The sequence below is a fragment of the Balearica regulorum genome, chromosome 19 (assembly GCF_011004875.1).
Source record: "Balearica regulorum gibbericeps isolate bBalReg1 chromosome 19, bBalReg1.pri, whole genome shotgun sequence".
In the NCBI taxonomy this organism is placed as follows: Eukaryota; Metazoa; Chordata; class Aves; order Gruiformes; family Gruidae; genus Balearica; species Balearica regulorum.
The window spans coordinates 5,702,166-5,716,861 of NC_046202.1; the positions used below are offsets into that span (position 1 = coordinate 5,702,166).

The following is a 14,696-nucleotide window of genomic DNA, read 5'->3' on the forward strand; positions in this document are numbered from 1 at the left end:
CACTGGGCAGCCTGGGGTGCACTGGGATGGGTGGGAACTGTTGTAGGGGGCACTGGGAGCACTGGGCTGTGTGGTGGGGGCACTGGGGGTACTGGGGGCACTGCAGGCACCGGGCTGTGTGGTGGGGGCACTGGGAGCACTGGGAGCACTGGGAACACTAGGAGCACTGGGGGCACTGGGAGCACTGGGAGCACTGGGAGCACTGGGAGCACCGGGAGCACCGGGCCTCACGTGTGTCAGGCTCTGCGCCGCGCCGCCGGCAGGGGGCGCTCCCTGTCCCGCCTGTCGCCCCGCCCACTTCCCGCCCCTGCACCTCCAACCCCCGCCCGCACCGCCCGCTTCCTCCCCACAGTCCCTTGCGGCGGGGAGCGGCGCGCTGGTCTCGCTCGCCCCCTCTCTGTGCTCCCCCGCTTGCAGCCAATGAGGGCGGGTGTCGCTCTCGCTCCCAGCGTGCCCCGCGCCGGGCCAAGATGGCGGCGTCCGTCGCTGTGGCGGCGGCTCGGGCCGTGAGCTGGACCGCGAGGGCCGCCGCGACGGGACCGCTCCTGCTGGGCCCAGGTGGGGCGGCCGGGACCGAGGCCTTGCTCCGGGGGGCGGCCGGGGCCGTGAGGCGGCGGGGCGGCAGGCGTGAGGCCGGGGCGGGCCGAGCCGAGCCGAGCGGGGCCGGTCCGGGGCCTGTGGGTGAGGGGGGAGCGTTGCCCGGGCGCTGCAGGTGGGCAGGAAGGGGACAGCGCGATTTTGGGGGGTTTTCGGTACATGCCGGTTTTCGGTACGTGCCGGTTTTCGGTATGCGCAGCGTTTGCTCCTGCTGTCCTTCCAGCCCGTCTCCTGGAGAGCTGCGCCCGGCGGGCCGTTCCGCTCCCCGCCCGCTGGAGCGGGAGCAGCTCCGCGCTGGGCAGCATCCTGGGCATCCCCGCCGAGAAGCCGGCCGGCGCCCTGGGCCAGCACCCGCCGCCCGTTGCCACCAGCAAAGGTGAATGGTAGCAGCTGCCGTCCTGGTCCCAGCGCTGGGACGGCCGGTCCTGACCCGCTGTGGGGGTTTAGCAACGTTCCAGCTCCTTCTTTCCCCTGGCAGAGGAGCAAGACCGTCTGTTAGGCGATCAGCCTGACCAGCCCCAGAACCCCAAAGTTTTAAGAATTGCCATCATTGGAGCACCGAATGCTGGAAAGTCTACGTTGTCAAATCAGCTCTTGGGCAGAAAGGTAAGGCTGGCGTGGAGCAACAAGTTCAGGCTGCTAAGTTGCTTTTTTTGACGTGTTCTGACTGTAACGTGTTTAATTTCTTACAGGTTTTTCCCGTCTCTAAGAAAGTGCACACAACCCGATGCAAAGCCCAGGGCGTCGTCACATACGAGGACACACAGCTGGTAAGCTTCCAGACCTGCTCCCGCCCGGGGCAGCAGGGAGTGTTAGCCAGAAAGTGCGGGATTTTCTCATCTGTATCCCATGGGGTCACTTCTGATTGCACAAACACATGTTTTAGCTTGGCCGCTAACTGCAGGCCAACTTACAAGATCTGTCTTTCCTTTTTCTAGGTCATTCTGGACACACCAGGCCTCACTAGTCCGTTTAAAGCTAAAAGGTATCACCACTGTTGTGGAGAGAGTGGGGGGGTCCTGTCCACCGAGGTTTGATAAAACCAGAGTGTGATTTCCACTGTGCAAAGGTTGTAAATTAGGAGTGACAGGAATATATATTTTTAGCCTTATTTTAGTCTCTGAGGTTTTTTATTGTTGCAATTTCAGTAGCACACAGAGGCTGTGGCATCCCTTGAGCCCTGTTGTGATGATTCTGCATGTGTGCATGTAAAAAGGGATGTCACAGCCCGTAAGGCAGCTTTGTGTCAGCTGGGATGATGAAAACGGTGGTTTTCTCCCCCTTTGAGGGGAAGGAAGAGGATTGTGATATCAAGTGTGCCTGGCTTACTCATTTGCCTTTGTCTTTCAGACATAAATTAGATGAAGCCATGCTGACAGACCCATGGGACAGCATGAAACGTGCGGATTTAGGTAGGTGCTCAACTCCCCTTGGATCAAGCCAAACCCTTTGTCTGCCACAGAATTTAACCCTACCTACCCTCTGGTATCTGGATGTTCACTGGGCAGCAAAGGCAGCCCTGGGAGCATGAACTAGGAGGGAGGAGGGAAGGGCAGTGAAAAGACTTGAAATATTGAGCTGAGGAGGGGATAAGGATTGCCTGGTGCTGAGGGAAGACACCTTGGGTTAATAATTAGGTTTTCATGTTGAGTTTTAGTATGTTTGATGTCATTAGGATGACAGGTATGAACTGCATTTTATTGTTTTGTCAATTAAAATGCTCAGTTTTGATTCCATCTGCGCGCTCCCCTGTAGAGGAGAGCGAAGTAGCAGCAGGAGGGAAGCAATTCAATCATAAGCCATAGAGAAGCTGAAAACAAACACTTTGGAAAATGCAGATCCATCCTGTTTCCCTCCCTCTTTTCTGGCAGTTCTGGTTTTGGTGGATGTGTCAGATCACTGGACACGAAATTGTCTGAGCAAGGAGGTGCTGAAGTGTCTTTCTCAGTTCCCCCAGATCCCCAGTGTCCTGGTTCTGAACAAGGTAAATGAGGAGCTTGTTCTTTCTGCCTTCTACAGCACGTTATGCCAGTGTCTTCAGACGGTACCCGGCATCAGCAGCGATGTGTTTTCAGGTCAATGAGTCTGCGTGTGTTAAAAGACGCCGGTTTCCCCTTCTACTCCAGAATATTTAAGTGTATATGTATGTATACATGTTATGTGCTCACACATCCCTGAAGCTATATGCTGGGGTTTAAATCAGCCTGGGAACAAGAGCTGGCACCGCCGTGGGGTTGGCCAGGGAGGACCCTGGCAGAGCCAACAGAGAAGGTGTTACTGTCAAGTTGACAGCGTTTGGACAAACTGCTGGAACTGCTGACACACTCTGATTTGGCCTCTGGTCGGAAAACCGTCCGGTTCTGTTGCAGAAGCCTTGTCCTGCAGTAGCTGCCTCCCCTGGGGGGTTTCTTCTGGCTCCTGCCAACCTCATTTAGGATGAATTGCTGACACCTCTCTCTCATGTTAGGTGGATCTGGTAAAGAAGAAGTTCATCCTGCTGGAACTAGTGACTGAGCTAACAGAGGGAATTGTGAACGGAAAGAAAGTGGAAGTGAAATCTGCATTTAAACGTAATTCCAGTTCTTCAGCAAAGTCTCTTCAAATCACTCAGGCTTCTCCACCTGAGAGTAGGGCCCCTGAGTCTCACTGTCTGCAGGAAACAGCTCAAGCCCCAGAAGGCTGTCGCTTGGACAACAGCAGTGATACAAGGGCTTCTGAGTCCAGCCTTGTCACAGAAGTAGCACAAGGGCCAAAACACTATGGACCCGGAGATCTAAAAAATATGAAAGGCTGGCCGTACTTCCAGGAGATCTTCATGCTGGCAGCTCTCCATGGGGAGGAGGTGGATACACTCAAGGTAACTGCAGGCAAACTTCTGTTACGCTTTGGGATTGGTGTGTTCTTACACTTGTGGGACCCCGGTACTTCATACGGAGCTTCATCTCCTGTGAGGATATAGCAGAGCTGCTGCTCTTGGCCTGGGACGGGGGGGGGAAGTGTTGTTTGTCAACATGGAGTGTGTCTGTGCTGTACCTCCAGAGTTTTCTGCATAGAACTCTTATTTGGGACTCTCCAAACAGCAGCTTGTTCATAATGATGAAGCCATCCAACCTTTCAGCTATGTGGGATATTGTGGCTTTTGTACCTCATACAAACAGCTCTAGGGAGGTGTGACCCTTTGGCAGGGTTTGAGTTTCAGAAGCTTCCCCTCTCTCCTTTCCCTGCCAAAGATACTAAACTCCTGCCCTGATGCCTGAGTGGCAGCAGTGTCCTCATAGCGACTCGCTGCAAGGTGAGCACAGGGGTTGGTGGCACCGTGTGAGCGGTACGTGACAGCCGATGGGTGTGACGTGTGTTTTGTGCTGACAGCGGTACCTCCTGATGCAAGCCAAGCCGGGCCCTTGGGAGTTTCACAGTGGCGTCTTGACCAGCCAGTCACCTCAAGAGATCTGTGATAATATCATCAGGGAGAAGATACTGGAGTACCTGCCGCTGGAAGTACCCTATGGTGTGATTCAGGTGGGAAGCATGCACAGACGGACTTGCCTTCGAGCTATTTTATTGGAAACACCGGACTACGTGATGAGAATCCCTTTGTTTGAATTTGAAACCCCTTCTGGGCCCAGTGGGGTGGCTTAGAATTTGCACGTGGGGTGCTGTGAGACCCTTTGTGTGTTTGAGGAGGGGCCACCCTTGTACGCTCATGTCCGGGAGCTGAGCTGGCATCTCTGAGGGAGCGGCGGTTGCGGTTCCTGAGGCGCTTTGCAGAATTGCTGAGCGTGCGTTTGCTGTTGCAGGTGACGGAGATGTGGGAGGAAGGACCGAGTGGGGAGCTCCTCATCGTGCAGAACCTCTTGGTCCCAAGGAAGTCTCATATGGTGAGTGACAGAAGAGAGATGGGGAGCATGAAAGGAGGTTCCCTGGGTCCGGTGCACGTGCATCCTTGCTGTGATCCCGTCTCCCTTGGCCGTGGGGTCTCTGTTGGGAAGAGCCAGGTGCCCAACGCCGTCTCAGGCTGTTCAGTAACACCTTACACCTTTCTGAGGTTGTCCAAGGTTTGATCTTGGGATTTCTCTAACTGCTATATCCCCTCTAATTGCTTCTGTTGCACTGTTCAGTGCTTCTGGCTGCACTGTTCTTTTCTTGGGTGATTCCTCCCCGCAGTTAAGCGATGTAAGGGTGAGTATGATGATCTTCTCTCTGGGTTTTAATACAGATGATGTTGATTGGAAGAGGAGGTAATGTTATCAGCAGGATTGCTCAGGAGGCTGGCCAGGACCTGATGAACGCTTTCCTGTGTGATGTCCGCTTGAAGCTCAAGGTGGAGATGAAGAGTTGAGCTCTTTGTGTATGTTTTAACAACCCTTGAGCTCTCTGGTCACAAGGAGAAACTGGTCCCGTTTTCCCCTGCGGGTATCTTGGCACCTTTGTTCAATCCAGAAACAGAGGATGATGGAATCAATATAGCGGGCTGGAGTAGAATATGTTATTCTTTGGGGGAATGGCCCAAACTGAAATAAAATCTTCAGACTTTTTATGGCACCTTATCTCGTGGAAGCTGGGGACGGACATCAGAGAACCAGCTGCACACGCAATTCTAGTCCTCCATTTACAGAGCTGTCATCCACTTCTTTTGGGCTGTGTCCCACATCCTTGCTGTCAGGTGTTCGTGCCTGGAAGTTCAGGAGCATCTCCTGTCTTTTAGCAGACAAAGGGTTGCAGTGAAGGGCTGTCAGCACTCGTTTATCACCTCTTCTGAAGGCTGAATAACTCCAGCAGTGGTCATGCAGGAGGAAGAGGCTGCCCCTGCCCACGCAGTGGTCTCATGTTGGCCTTGCTCTCTGCGCTCTTGAAGTTCATGGGCGTGAGTGTGTGACTGTGTAGGAGTGTCTGTAGATCGTAAAGGCCGGTGGCTTCCAAATCCTGGGTGGGAGCCCTTCCCACAGGCTTGCGTGCACCATCTTAGCTGAGTGTCAGCTGCTGCTTTCAGTTTGACCTCTTCTGTGTGGTAGTTTGTACAAATGCTTGTTCCTTCTCTTTTCCCTGTCATCCTTTCCTCCAACTTCCTAAGCAGTTCACTGCTCCTGGCGTGTGGTACTCGTTCCGGAGGGATGGGTCTGGTCACAGACTCTTATTCTAAGAGTGTATTCCTGGAGAAGCGAGAAACGGAACCGTGATCTGTTGTCGGTGTGTATATGAGCTGCTTCCGAGACTGCCGGTGAGAGGAGCAGGGAGGTCAGGGAAGGCTCGCTGCGCTTGCAAGCGTTTGCTGGAGCCTATTAATGAGAAAGGGAAATGGAGCAGGGAATAGGCATCTTCCTGCCTCCTATAGTCTTGTTTCTGGTGCTCTGTGGGGTCCTGTCTGTCCACCCCTCTGGGTGTTTGGCTAATGAATGAAGAAATGTTGAGTGGTTTGGTCTGAAGATGCCACTGACAGCATCTCGTGGATGCTTACTTCTTTGGAATGGCTTGTTTGTCATGCAAAACCAGAGTGGACTCCCTTTCTTAGGAATTTGAATAGTTTATTGCATCAAAGTTACTTCAAAGTCATTACTCTTTGCACCAGGGTTGCAGATACAAATACAGAGGCCCTCGCAGCTAAAGAGATGCCCGACATGGGAACAGCAGCGGGTTCTGCAGCTCAGGTTTAGTGGGGTGTCGGGGATGGAGAGCAACTGGCACAGGTCAGGGTGGAAGCAAGGCTTGGAGGCTGGAGGAGCAGGGCTGTGCCAGGGCTGGGGCACCGCGTGCCCTGGGCACGGAGCGCGGTGGATCCTGGCACCGTGTGCCCGGGCCCCTGCCAGTCCTGGTGTTTGGGGGCTTGAGTTTTTCGTCTCTGTACATCACTGTGCTCAGGTGTTTGGAGCACTGGGTAGGTTCCTGCCAGAAATCCAGGTAAATCCCCGTGGGTTGTTTTAAATTAACATCCCTGAGTGAGGCGGCTGCGGGCTGCTGCCCCGGCAGTTGAATGAGGAGATCTGGTAGGGTCTGCTGGGGACTCTGCGCCTGCCTGGAACCCAGACTTGCGGAGCAAATCCTCTGTCCACCCTCCCTCTCCGGTGCAACCTCAAGGAGATGTTTTACCAGCACTGGCAAAAGCCTGCGTCTGACCTGCCGAAGGGTTTTACCATCAGGACCGTGAGATCGTCTGGAAGCCGGGTTAAGAGCCTCTGGAGAGGCGCGCGGTGGCCCGCCTTGTCCGCCCCGAGCAGCGCACGCTGCAGTCCCTCAAGTGCTTCTATCTGACTTTTTGTATTTTCCTTGCAATAAAACGAGGTCCCAGCACAAGCAATTGTTCTCATCTCCTTTCTTCCTCCCCATCGGCCAGCCCTCGCAGCCACCACCCTCCATCCCTTTTATTCTGACTAAAACCAGGACGCTTCCATGTCTTTCCTCCTTTCTTCCCAGCCGCGCTTAGATCCAGTTTCTCGAGCTATGGCTTCTGAAGGTTACACCTTGCGGGGGGAAAAGAGCTGGGTAAGCGTGCTCAGAGGGGTTGAGGTGTTCTGTTGGACAGGGGGTGCAAGGGGCAGACCGTTCCCTTCCGGCACGCCAAGGCCCGGGTCGTGCTCTGCTGCTGCGGAGCCTCGTCCCAGGCAGGAGGAGGGATGGAGCTAAGCGTCCAGAGCCGTGGCCGGTCCTGGGAGCGATGGAAGTGCTCCAGGTGTGGGAAGGGGTGAAGTCTCTCGACTTCCTGACCTGCAGCTCTTTAATGAGGTTTGATAATTAGGTTAATTAGCCCCAGGCAAGCCAATCGCATCGGTGGGGAACCGCCGCTTTCCTGCGGTGGGGAGGTGTTGTAAGTGACTTCAGGAAGGCGGGGGGGGGGGATGGTTATCGAGGCCTCCTTGGTCCAGGCATCAGGGGACCCCCCCGGTTCCCCCGCGGGGCCGTGGCCGAACCCCGCCCCCCCCCCCCCCCCCCCCCCCCGCCCCGTTCCCGGTGCTCGGCGCTGCACGTGCTACCAGGCGCCGCCAGGGGGCGGCGTGGCGCGGCGCTGCCCGCCCCTCCCCCTTCCCTCAGGAGCCGTCCGCGCATGCGCGGGGGCGGGGCGGCGGGGCCGTTGGCGGGCAGCGCGCGTGCGCGGGAGCGGCTGGCGCAGCCACCACGGCCAGAGCGGGCGGCGGCGGCGAGCGGCGGGGCCGGCACGGGCACAGCGGCGGCGGCGCCATGAGGCCCGGGCAGGGGCACCGAGAGTAAGTACGGGCGGGAGAGCTGAGCGGTCCGTCGCCTCACAGGGCGGCGGGACCGGAGCGGCCCACCCCCCTCCGCCCCCCCCCCCCCCCCCCCCCCCCGCCTCATTGTCCTTCCCGGGTGTCCCCTCCCCCCATCCTCTGAGGCGGCGTGAAGTAGCCCCGCTGTCGCGACACCCCCCCCCCTTTCTCCCCCCCCCCCCCCCCCCCGTCGCGACAGCGGTGCGGGGCCGCCTCCCGGGAGCGGTCCCGGCCCACCCGCCTCCCCGGGGACCTCCTCCCCTCGGTCCGGAGCTCCCCGGCTCGTCCTTGTGAGGAGCCGGGGGGGGAGCAGGCAGCCCGCCTAGGCCCCTCTGCAACCCCGGCACCTGGAGCTCGAAATACCTTTCCCTTGATATCAAATGCACAGCGGGAATGGCGATAATACGTCAGCCGTCGCGACAGAGAAGTACCTTCAGGAAAAAAGCGGGGATTGCGGTTGCAATGTGGGCAAATCCTTTGTGTAATTCTTTCCCCAAGAAAAGTGTATTTTTGCAAGAGGTATCGTTAATAAATTATTGGTCGTTTTTATTTCCTACCAACCATTTTTCAAGCATCTTAACACAAGCACGAAGAAAACTGCAGAGCTTGACTTCTCTGTTTTCAGTCCACTTGTGCAAGCAAAGTACTTAAATGCTCTTGGTTACGCAGCATATGATCTTCCCAGAGCAGCACCTGCGAGGGCGTACGGATGTGTTTTATCCTCCCCTTGGTATCGCCTCTAATTGCTCGGTACAAGTTTTAGGATAAATTGCAGGTTAGTTAGTTCAGTAATAATTCATTTCACTCACTTCTTATCGTAGTCCTAATTATTTCTTTTTTTAATCACAACTGACGTCTCAAGAAAACGTAAGTTTATTTGGAAAACTTCTCACAACAACACTTCTACCTTTTTATTGTGCAAACCCAGTTCTTTGTTGTCCTGGAGAGCACATTCTCAGTAGATGAGGTTGGGTTCCCGAGTGATGTCATTTGTGCTGGAGCAATGGTGATGACTTTGTGATTGAATAAATCCTACTGGACGTGTCAGGCTTCATGATTTTGTGTGTGCGCTGTAGAAACTTCGTCTGATTCAGCAGCCGACTGAGGAAAATTCTGCGATCGGTGCTACGTAGGCAGTAAGGGAACATAGTGATGATAGGTGCTTTTTTCCTTTCAGAGTGTGTATTTCTGATCAGGTCTTTTTTCACCTAAAGAAATTGAACTTGTTAGAGTCTGTTCATTTAAGTAAATACATAAAGCAGTGGGGAAAGACACTGTTGAAGCATTTTACAGATATGAGAGGTGGAGAGAGCAGGCTCTCACAGCCAGCAGCCTGGTGTCTGAAGGATGCAGGGAGAGCGTACAGGTGGATCTGGTGTCCTGGAAAGCCAATCCAGAGGATCCGAAAACTGGGGGGAGAAAAAAAAAAACCAAACAGCGACAACAGAAAGTTGTGAACAGCGGTGAATTAACTGATTGGTAATTTTTAGTAGAGGAAGGTTTGGATCAAAAGCAAGTAAGCATCAGAATAACCAGGGTAAGATTTGCAATAAATACAGGATCCACAGTTTTTGAGGAAAAATGTTGTAAAAGAAAGGCTATTTATTTTTTAAATTATATTTACGCTGTGCAGTAGGGTAGAATTTCTGAGGTGAAGAAATCAGAGATTGACCCTTCTCTTGGGGAGTCTCAGGTTGAGCTGAAGCTACAGGACGGGTTGATGAATAGGCTGCAATTTACAAGCATCGCTTCAAATGTTTTCAATACTTCTCAACTATTTTAAGAAGCCCTATCGAGTTCAAGCCCAACCAGCCTGATAGTCTAGAGAGAGGAAGGACATGTAACACTGGAACAAGAATTAAGCAAAAATAGATAAATCTGACATAATGGATGACAAGGGAAAGATGATTGCTGAAAGATGCTGGCATGCTCTCTGTTCCTTCATGCTTGGCGTGTATTTTGTTGTGTTACATGGCTTTTGAAGTGTAAAGAAAGAAGTAAAAAAAAAAGGAAAAACTCATTTTGTGCTGAGATAAAAGAGAAGGCAGGTGCTTAAATTCTGTTAAGGATCAGCTTTGATACTGACATTAAATAGTGACCTTACTTTTGGTTACCCCTCTGTCATTTTGTGAATTTCTCAGTGGAATAAATAATGTGCATAGCACCAAATAAATACCATTTAATAAGATGGTGTTTTTGATCACTCTTTCACTTCACATTGCAAACAGATTCACACTTTTTCTGCTTGAGCACAGCCTGGGGTGCTATTCCTGTTAATAACATTAAAAAAATATGTTGGAGAATGTCCACAAAGTATTGTTTTTTTTCTCCAAATGTAAAATTAAGGAACCCTTATGTTCTCTGTAACTTGGATATTTGCCTTCATTTAAGTCTTAATTTGTATTTGTTTCAAGTTGTCCTCCCATAGATAAGCTTTTATATCCACATTTGCTTCTGGGAACTGTTACCAGATCAAGAGGCGAAGTAAGGATTTTGTCAAGGACTGAACTATCTGTATTTCCCAGAAACACAGATTGCCGTACCGCATACGGGAGCCTTAGCTTGTATCCTCACCTGCCTTTGCTGAGATGCCTGGATGTGGGATAGAAACTTTTATAGGTTTTCCTCCCCCGTGCAATACTTCTCTTTTTCACCTTGGTTTGTCCATTCATCTTTATTCTTCATTTTTGCCCAGACTGCCCCCACCCCAAAGCCTCCATCGCTGAAACATTCTGCATCCTGTATATTGCTGGCTCGCTTAGCGAGGTAATAGTGGGGGGAGTTACTGATTTATGAAGATGGGAGATGAAGTAATGTCCACTCTGTCTTTCTCTAAAGCTTGGTAACTTCTAGGATTCTGGGATTTATGGAATTACTAAATACACCACTGAGAACATAGCCACGTCCTGACTTGTGTGATTTATTTAACAGATGATCAGAACTTTTACATACTTGCTTTAAGAACGTGTAGTTCACTGAACTACTGCACTCAACAGCTGAGTAACAGGTCACTCCGTCACGTTGTAAGACTGTAACCGGGGCCTGCTGACTCCTCTAAGACTGTTCATGGGGTAAAATGCTCCTGAAGATGAGTAAAGGTTTCACGGTTTTCTGCATCTGTGATGGAGTGTATCACCCCAATGCTTTCAATTTTTAACATTTTAAACGTTTTCAAACTGGGAAGTTAAGTGAATAATTTAAATTTTTAATCCTTGAGTGGTATACCATATTCCCATTTTCTCATTGTATTTTGTGACTTCTATTAAAATCTTAACTGTAACGATCTGTGAGCAATTTTTCTTTTAATTGCAGATCGTTAGTTTGAATATGAATGCTAAAATGAGTTTGTCACACTATTCATCTTTTTTCTTTCTAAAAAAAAACCTGCTTTCCAAATACTGATTCAGCTGCTGAGGAACAGAGCTTCTGAAAAGGCATTTTGCTGACTGGCATCCAGAAAAGTTGTTTTTAACTTTGCCCAAAGATATTTTTCCATTGGGTTGTATTCCTCAAAAGCTGACTATCCCAAATAGGCGTAGCTTGGCCTCGGTCTTGCTTACACCTGGAGTTGACAGAGACTGGCGTGTTCCTCGGCTGCCGCTTTCCATGCTTTTAGTAATTTGATTTAAATGGGCACTGAAAAAACCCCACGACGACTGTGGTCCGTGGCTGATCTGGCTTTATAGGCCCTATAGACCCTTTTTCCTTATTTCTGTCTGGGTGTCTCTTCATGCCTCCCTGCTTATTTTGTGTTTGGTATGTTGTTGCTATAATTATTCTCCCATTGTGCTCAGGAATTAAGCATAGTTTATGTATTCCCATTGCTTAACTTGTTTATACTGTGTTTGAAGATTAGTCCAAGTTTCCAGAGTTTGTGAAGAAAATGGTGATATTTGGTTATTGGAATAATTTCACAAGAACGTAGTTTGGCTCCAGTCTGGCTGTAGTACGGAATAGTGGGGGTGTATTACTTGGGCTGTTCTGGAATGAAAACTGGGAGAGATTTTTAGTACAAGTTTTCAAGCCCTGTGCAGCGTTGTCGAGTCTGCTGGACGGTTGCTTGGAATGCGTGGAGTAATTGAGCTGAATGTCTGGGTTATTGATGTATTTAGAGATAACCGAACTGCTCCAGGCTTTTAAATAGATGCATTGATGGGTATACTATAGGGAAATGTGTTAGAAAACAGATTTTCTGTAATTGCAACGCATCTGACAAACCTTTAAGTAAAATTCTGTTGAATTAGGTGACGGATCCTGCCTCCAGCGGGAGCGGGCTCTGTAGCATTTTTGGTGTGCAATGAGTGAGAAAGCTTTTTAATTTCTTACGATGTCTGTAGTAATGTGATGCAGAAAAGGTGAACCATGAAAGTGAAGTTATTTTTGGTATTTTAAAAAAAAAAAACCCAGTCAAAAACCGATCTACCGAGTGATACGTTGCTGACGTCTGTAGTGCAGCCAACCCAATTAAGGTGCTGTATATTGTTTCCAGCAGGATTCTGATTGTTTCTAATTTGGAAGCCACGTGAGAGCAACTGGAAATAGGTGATAGGACATGTTTTGCTATTTGGAGTGGATCTAGCATCCACTTGTTTTCTGTAATTTCACTTCTGCTTGGGCAATCTCCCTGCCCTGTGCTTTGCAGCTAAGGTGGAAGCCATGTGCAGCCTTCCCAGGTGATTTCTTCCTCTATGGTGGGCATGGGATTCCTGGCAAAGAAAAAATATTTGCTGCTATAGGAAGAGCACAGGGTGGTGGAAGGAAAAAAAAAAAAAAGTGTGTGTTTTCACTTGGTAAAGTATTGCACAATTCAGTGTTCAGTGCTGTGGACTTTTTTTTTCCCCCCCCCTGACCCCAGCATATCCTTTGCTGTATCCTGCTATCCCTCCTCTTGCCTTCATGTTGTTAAACTTCGAGTGTGCGTTTTAGAGGACTTGCGTATCGCAGTCCTGCCCTTTCCTGTGGCTGTTGCCTTGCCACTCATTTTGTTCCTCTCTGTAGGCAGCTTCTGCACGCAGAACACTTTGAAAAATGTCGTAGGATTACTGTCTTGAGCCAATACCGTGTGTATATATATATAGTTTAAATTCTGTTGGATGGAAATAGCATTGTATGAGCCTTTTTTAAAAAAAAAAAAAAAAAAAACAAAAAAAACAACACAGATGCTCCCACTCTCCAAAGTAAATTTCTTCCTCTGCTAATTTTTTTTTTTAATTTGGAATGGAAAAAGCATACATTTTTAACATCTGGAAGGGGAGCCCTTCATGCCAATTTTATTATTCTTCTATCCAGTGTTGATCTTCATTCATCCTTCTATTCTGTCACTGTTTTATTAGTTTTTGGTCCTCTAAGCTAGAGGAAAGTTGCGTGCTTTGGCTTCATCATGGACAGGAAAAGTTAGGTATTTGCTTGCCCTTCTCTTCCAGCTCATCAGTCTGCTCTCATTCTGAGTTGTTTTATTTTTTTCTTCAGCTACAGAAAAACCCTCAGCTTTTGCCTAGAATGGGTAATGTGTTCCTAGAGCTGACAATTCATGCATCCTTTGACTTTAAATTGTTCACAACTATGCTGAGCGTTTGTGAATGAGCATGGAGGAAAATCAATATGTGAAAAGGCCAGAGCAGGCAAGGAAGAACAGCTCTTCCAGCCCCTTCTTCCTGGTGACACCATTGCCTGATTTTTAGTTTTCCTGTCTGTGAACTGTTCTGTGTTTAAATTTAGAAATGGCTTGTTTTGGAACAAGGCATTTTTAAGATCGTTTCCAGAAGATTTGTGTGTAATTTAATCCCATTCAGGTTTGCTGCTCTGATCTGTGTGTAGCTCATTCTCTGAGACTTCAGGTGGCTTTTTCTCCCTATACCTCTCCCAGTATTTTCTAGAAATTTGGGGGGGGGGGGGGTGTCCAGTCAAAACTGTAACAGCATTTATGAAACCTTTTATACCCTTTCTATTCCCTGTTTCTATTTCTATTCTATTCATTGACAAGGTGGTATTTTCAGAATTGTCATTTTGGTAAAATAGCCCGAATGTTTAAAAAATGTAATTTCAATTTCTCTGAAGGATCTCACTAGTGATTATTGTTTAGTACTCTATAAATAGAATGCATGTACTTTAGAAATCAGCCTGAATAATATATTTAATATTTCTGAGGTATATTCTCTCATATTTACTATTTATTTCCAACACAGCTTAGTTTAATATTTCAGGGCATCTTCTTACTTACAGATTATCAATGAGTTAAAGTTACCGATGAAGAACCAAAAAAAAGGCTTCTCCAAACGTGACGGTATGACATAACATTTCAACCACTTAAATTTAATTCAAGGCAGGAAGGAATTAAGATTTTGCATACTTCCATCTAGTGTGCATGAGGGAAATTGCATCCACAGTTAAAATCCCAGCCATTCTCCTAGCAGTTCCAGTTGGGCAAGGATCATCTCACGCGTTGGTCTTTGTTAAGCAGTTATTGCTGATAAACTGTGTAGCATCCCAGGGCTGACAGATTTTAGCTCCAAGTATTTATGTGGCAGTAGCTTTGCGATGTCCATAAAATGGCGACGCATGAAGTTTAAGAAAAATCACCTTTCACCGTGTGGCGTTCATACTCTCCTTCAGAGTGTTCTGCTCTATTTACTTGTCATTCTGTGCTAGAATTTCAGCTGCTTGATTTATGAATTATTGCTATTGAAATAAAATTAAAGTGGCTGTTCAGTTATTTAAGACCCAATTAAATCCCATTTTATTCTGATGTAACATTTCCAATGAAAGTGCATAAAACGCAGTCTGTGGAGGAAAGTTAGATCTAAAAATGTTTAGTGTTTATTTCTTTATAATCTGTGCTTTAGATTGGCTTGACTTGCCAAATGAAATCCATTGCAATCTCACAGC

General features: G+C 49.1%; 2 protein-coding genes across 3 annotated transcripts in view; both read left to right on the forward strand.

The window, feature by feature from the left end:
* The first annotated feature begins 398 nt into the window (after nucleotides 1-398).
* ERAL1 (Era like 12S mitochondrial rRNA chaperone 1) lies at nucleotides 399-6,885 on the forward strand. The gene is made up of 11 exons (XM_075771905.1): nucleotides 399-558; nucleotides 821-973; nucleotides 1,076-1,203; nucleotides 1,290-1,367; nucleotides 1,536-1,582; nucleotides 1,948-2,009; nucleotides 2,469-2,581; nucleotides 3,065-3,454; nucleotides 3,967-4,116; nucleotides 4,395-4,475; nucleotides 4,814-6,885. The coding sequence occupies exons 1-11, from the start codon at nucleotides 471-473 to the stop codon at nucleotides 4,934-4,936; spliced, it is 1,413 nt and encodes a 470-aa protein (XP_075628020.1). The 5' UTR covers nucleotides 399-470; the 3' UTR covers nucleotides 4,937-6,885.
* A 768-nt stretch (nucleotides 6,886-7,653) lies between these two features.
* Nucleotides 7,654-14,696, forward strand: part of FAM222B (family with sequence similarity 222 member B) — a 37,704-nt gene continuing 30,661 nt past the window's right edge. Inside the window, exon 1 of one of the 2 annotated variants that reach the window (XM_075771242.1) lies at nucleotides 7,654-7,793. The gene's annotated coding sequence lies outside the window, so the exon portion shown is untranslated. The remainder of the gene's footprint in view (nucleotides 7,794-14,696) is intronic. The other variant, XM_075771239.1, reaches the window with a different exon arrangement.

Coding starts and splice junctions, on each gene's coding strand:
- ERAL1 (XM_075771905.1), top strand. CDS start 471: ATGGCGGCGTCCGTCGCTGTGGCGGCGGCTCGGGCCGTGAGCTGGACC. Junction 559..820: donor ACCGCTCCTGCTGGGCCCAG/GTGGGGCGGCCG, acceptor CTGTCCTTCCAG/CCCGTCTCCTGGAGAGCTGC. Junction 1,204..1,289: donor ATCAGCTCTTGGGCAGAAAG/GTAAGGCTGGCG, acceptor AATTTCTTACAG/GTTTTTCCCGTCTCTAAGAA.